The sequence below is a fragment of the Battus philenor genome, unplaced genomic scaffold (genome assembly GCF_028537555.1).
Source record: "Battus philenor isolate CCGP_79_NKW_IND1 unplaced genomic scaffold, ilBatPhil1.0.hap1 SCAF_20, whole genome shotgun sequence".
NCBI classification, from domain to species: domain Eukaryota; kingdom Metazoa; phylum Arthropoda; class Insecta; order Lepidoptera; family Papilionidae; genus Battus; species Battus philenor.
In genome coordinates this window covers 4,422,674-4,428,673 of record NW_027181683.1, presented here as the reverse complement: position 1 = coordinate 4,428,673, position 6,000 = coordinate 4,422,674, and the positions used below count along the sequence as shown (strand labels likewise).

The 6,000-nt window shown below is 33.8% G+C and overlaps 1 protein-coding gene across 1 annotated transcript in view; it reads left to right on the top strand.

The window, feature by feature from the left end:
* Positions 1 to 560: 560 nt before the first annotated feature.
* Positions 561 to 6,000, top strand: part of emp (epithelial membrane protein) — a 45,139-nt gene continuing 39,699 nt past the window's right edge. Inside the window, exon 1 of the mRNA XM_068765822.1 lies at positions 561 to 690. Coding sequence (XP_068621923.1) covers positions 630 to 690 — 61 coding nt within the window. The 5' untranslated portion in view covers positions 561 to 629. The remainder of the gene's footprint in view (positions 691 to 6,000) is intronic.

Sequence of the window (6,000 nt, the reverse complement as noted above, 5' to 3'; positions counted from 1 at the left end):
CTCAACACTACGAGCGCGGCTCATTTGTCACGCACGAAAGTATAAAAATGCTGACTGTATATTTATCGTCACTCATAACTATACACGAACAATCTGTATGTTTGTCTAGATAATTTACATGGAACTCTCGATTGGTTATAAAATAATAATGAATAAACATTTGATTGGAAATATAATAGTTTTCAAAAAGTTGATAGTTGTGTGAATTTTTTAATTTAAAAAACTGTATGTATAATTAAATATTCATACATATGCACGTTATATCTATGTCTTGGTTTATCGAAGATGCTTAGCAAAACTTACAGAAATGAATAAATATTTTATTTTTCACACTTATGATCGACCAAGTGGTCGACCAAAATGGACAAGAAAACGACCAAATGTATTATTCTGTATTTTTAACCTAATACCTTAATAAAATGTAATTACGAGTGCGTCTTATGAAATGCACGGACAGATAACTTACTCGGTCAAACGGCGGAAAAAAAACAATTTTCACGAGTAAAACCTACTTGCACGCCGCACGCAGACCAGTCGCTCTCGCGCCGGCGCGCCCGCTGTTTGAAAATGGCGTTCTGATTCCCGCCACAATCAAAAATCGAATTCTATAAATCGGTTAAATTGTAACGATGGCGTTGCAAATCTTGCTCTCGCGTTGTATGGAACGTGTGAAGGATAACCGAGGGATAAGTGAGTGTGCGACGTGTTAACTTTTGCGTAATTATTTGCGCTACGTACTAAATGTTGCGAGTGCCCAGTTGCGGTATCGTGAAATAGAAATTGCAACCTTCGAATTTAATTTGTCCGCTCTAAACCTGATAACTTAAGTGTTAAAAAATAAAATAAATCCCTGTGTGAATCGGTATTACTTTAACTCTTCGTAAAAAAAGAAACTCACTCTCTCTTCCACGAAATTTTTTAGACCGGTCGTTGAACAAATTTATACTTGAAATGATAGTAGAGATTTATTTACATTACAAACATATTAAATTAAATCACAAAAAAACCTTAATTAGTATAAAAAATTTCGACTTGGCGCGAAGGTCGTAGTCAGAAATTTATAAGAATTCGCCGTAAGGGATAAGTGAATGTACAACTTACGCAACCCATCTTCAAAATATATTCATAAAAATTTGTGTGTTGAAATTTATGATAAACAATTGCGTTATTGTTACTACAAATGTGCCATTTGTTTATTCATTATATAAATTAACTTACGTATTAAGCAGTTTCTGTAACTTAAACATAACTACGTAATTTAAATGATACAGCCGTGAAATAAGATACAATTCCTAGAACGCTGAAAACGAACGAACTCGTCAACGTCTGAAATTGTGCCTTTTCAGTATTGAATCATCGCACAAAGCATTACTTTCTATTATTTATACAGACTTTTGTAACTTGTAATATCTTTTTAGCAAGTACTTTTATCGAACAAAGATTACGGTAAATAAAAACAGAAAACATGCAGCCACAGCTAGAAACTACGATGTTCTAAATCCAAACAAATTAGAAATTCGTTGACAGAGATCGGTAGTTAGAAGAGATGTCTTTGACATTGACGTGTTGCATGAAAACAAAAAACAGAGCAATGTCTTCATCAAACGCATTTATTATTTTAATTTCGAGATATCTAATTAACTACGCCACTTGAAACATTAATACGTACACGTAAACATACATAGATAATGTTAAAGTATTCCTACATTTTATATCCAAATCAAAATTTGAATCAAATTGTACCGAATTAGTTGCCGGCCTAATTTCATAAAGTAATAATTTTTTCTTTAGTAAAGCTATGTGTGAAACACATTGACCAACTTCCAACTAATTCGAATATAAAAAAACTTCCTAAAAAATTGTATCAGTAACGTGAGAGGAACAATGGTGTATCTGAACAATCGCCATTGATTGCATCTGCTCGCTTGCGCAGCTGTAATGTGACAGCACCTTTGTCTGTATCCGGTATTATACAACTATGTTTTTTAAGTAAATTCGGTTTAGACTACATAATTTACGAGGACAGAATTGTCCCAATCTCGCAATTATATGTTTCAAGCGTAAAATATCTGTGATATTAACGATTTAAAGGTTTGCTAATAAACATTTGCTGTCGATAGTGAAGGGACCTGCAATTTACTAACGCGTTGCTCTAGGCAAATAATATCAGCCTACCAAGTCGAGGTTCGGCCCTCTCGGGCGTCCTTGAGTAGGAATGCAAAACGGGTATTATCGACGACTGGTAGATAGCTCAAGACAAAACGCTAATCACGGTCGTCGTTGCGATCTTTGGAGGAGGCCTATACCTTGCAATTGGGCGTCTGTCGGCTAAAAAAGAAGAGGAATGTAGTCTAAGTTGATGTCCACTCAAAGAGGTGCTCTTGACCCCAGTCTATCCGTGTAGCGTCCTCCCAAGCAAGTGAGACTGTAGTATGTAGCGGTTCGAGCCGGGGCTTCTCAGCGAGTTACCGAACTTCGCTACATTAACAGAGGTTTAGGCTAAGTTCCCCAAGCGTCTTAACTTAACGAAGCCGCAGAATCTATAAATTCTACTTAGTTATTAGTTTAATAAAGGTCCAAAAAACGTATTGATGTACAAATAAGTCGAAAGTTTTCGAAAAAAAATATATCTAATTATTAAAATTAAATAAAACACTTATTACTGCGTATTGTTAATATACATAACATATTTTCTTTTTACAATTTTTATTTTATTTCTTGTATATAACAATAATATTGCGGCCAGGTTCTGACTTACAATAGGTCGTAGGCAGTGAATTGAAATATCTGATAATATCTGATAATCATCGGTATTTAATCTGTGTGTTTTTTCATTACAGTTTTACGTGCTCTTTAATTGTTTAACGTTCAAAGTACTATATTCTTATTTATCGTAGATTTTTCATAAGATTTTACTAAAAGGTTGAATGTAAAATTAATGCTATGTCACCTACTAGGAAAAGTCATTTTTCGTCTTTAAGTAATATTTATAAGCTTAACACGTGATTTGTTAGATTAGATATTCCCGCATTCATTATTGCATCAGTGACTGAATCATAAATTGATGATTTTGAATCTGTTCAATTTCAACTAATAAGTTACATTTTTAACCATACTCGTACATAAGAAAAGATCTTAAATAAATTAAATTGCAGACATAGGGTAAATAATAAATGTCGAAATGTAATATTTATGCGGTGAAATAGTATTATTGAATTGTTATCGAAAAACTTTCACGCAATTCCGCTAATCCATTATCATGCAAGGAAAACACCAATTTTATATTTCATTGCTAGTTGCCCCGACAAACTCCGTACTGTCGAAACTTATCGACGTGTCGCAATCTTATTGGATTAAAATAAATAAATAAAGCGTTTATCAGAGTGATCACTTTTTTCATCATCATTTCAGCCATATGACGTCCATTGATGGACATAAACCATCCCTAGATTTCTACTCGATCATTTTATTTAGCCTTTATGTTTTAATAATAAACGTAATACGTTTACTTATAAAAATTAGTTTACTATTTTGTACGCTGCAACATTAGTAAAAATGTAATAATATTTTCATGGTCATGCTTTTATGGTAAACGATATGTTTTGTGTGATTATATCCTAACAGGACTTTGAGTGATTTTAAACTTTTGACAGCTTATGTTAATACACTCGTTCTTATAGAGAGTATATACTCTGCGGTTTGTTTAGGAAAAGAATCGTTGTTTTAGTTAATTTGTTAGCAATGTCTTAATTTTCCAACCATAAATCATATATCTTGTCGATAATGAAACGTTATTAACTGTAATAGTCAAGTCGTTTTTGAGTTTCGCGGTTTACTAGTTATACGGCGAATCGTTTTTTTTACATATAAAATCACTTTAATGCCAGTTAAAGTCACCTTGCTGACTGATTTTTGAAAAGAAGCTTTATATATTTCATAAGTATATTGATCTTCAGTCAAAGATTTATATTTAAGTCCTGATATATACCATAAAACAATATAAAACTGTTTAAATGTCAATCACCGTTGTCTTATACATATTTGATTTTCTATTTCCTTTAAGAGTTGATTTAGTTCACATTACAATATAAATTTACTTAATTTTATTACTATATATATATCTTTTACCAACAGCAGTTTAAACACTACCCACTGTGTATTCATTTGCCAACACGTTGCGATCGTACGGATTTCATAACATCCTTTTTGGTGGAAGGCATTTCATTCAGACGTAACTTCATATTCGCTTGACAGCAGAATAACGCGTTTCGAATAATAATACGTCTCAAATGCGTCTTTAAACGTAAAGTGGCAACGTGTGTTATTGCGTGAACGTGAATTGGTGGACGTGTTTTCCAAAACATATTCGTACCCGGAACGTTTGTGTTTGCAAAATATTGTCACGTAGTTGCTTTCAGCGAAGCGACTTCGCGTGGAAAACGTCGCGCTCGCTGCATGTGATTAATAACAATAAAGCTTTTCCCTGTTTTGTCTATACACTTAATATTGATGATTCATTCCATTTCTGAACCAATATAATAAAGCAAGAGAAGCGTAAGCGATTTTGCATTACACCGTATTTTATAGCTGTAAATTTGTTAATTAATAGTAATAAAATAATAACATTATATGATGAACATCCGGAATATCTAAAATGAAGTAACATGTTCCACTAGTACCCAGTTTCATGACACAATTTTCAAAGCACATTTTCCTATATTTTGATCAAAATTGTATTCCCTTGAGCTGGCCTTTAATTGTATGAAACAAGAAGTCACGTAATTTTAATTTCGTAATATAGATTCTAAGCTAAGAAGACCTTTATTCTAGTAAGTCTTCCCACTTATCCACTTAACTTTCCCACATATCCAGCAGCGGACATCCTACTGAAATTATGAGAGGGATGTGTCCTTATCTTAATTGACAAGTTATATTTCTTTATCATCGCAAACCTACAGCCATGAATTCTCTTAATTAAACCTATTCAAGCCACCTTATCATCACAGTTTTTATATTCACCACTTAAGAATTAGGTCAAGTTACGGTTATGTTATGGAAATTAATTAAATGGAATATCAGATTAAGTAGGTATTGTCGTGAACAAAAGCGAATCCATGGATTCTAAGATAAAGTAGTCTCGCTGGATGGCGTCATGCAATGTTATGTCTACCCTAGAACTTTAAAACCCAGTTATAAATAAAACTTAAAAAATCTCATGTAACTCGCAATAATATAGGGATATTATCTTTTAAGAATAGACAGTCTTTGAAAGGGCTACCTTCGTACAAATAAAATAACGTCACCGGCATTCCAGCCGCAAGACCTCTATTTTTGGACATAAATTCCCCTATATTTCCAATAAAACCAGTTGGAGCAACCTTGGTTCCTGAGTCCTTGGTTTTCCGAGGACCTTAACAATGTTGAATGGACGGCCTGACGCAGCCTACGCAGCGCTTGCCGGTGTGTGGTCTTCACTCCAGAACCAAAAGAGCGCAGCGGTGATCTATCCTGCGAGCTATGGCCTGTCCACCGCCACTTCCACTTGCAACCGACATATCTCAGAAAATATATCGGTTACTTTCATTCGTCTCCGGGTCTCGAAATTTTTATAAATAATCCTAGGGTCTAAAACAAATTAACAGTGTCACACTGGTTCATTCATGTCTACCGATATGTATCCGCTGCAAAGTATAGGCCTACCCCAAAGTTCATCATAACGACCAGTCTTGCGTTACCCGCATCTCGCAACTTTTATTATGTAAGAATGGCTGATTTCATTAAAGCCACTTTAAGCCCGTTAATATTGTTTACATAACTTATCCCTTGTATAAACTATCTGTATACCTACAATAAGAAAAACTTCTTACCCATAGACTCACTAATTTTTATCATATTGTTTAGAAACTAACCTAAATTTTTTTTTGGCTTCTCGATAAGAAATTACAAATCTGTCACCTCTGCTATTGTGTTGTAGTTTTAATTCTCTCCAAGGGTTCCTTT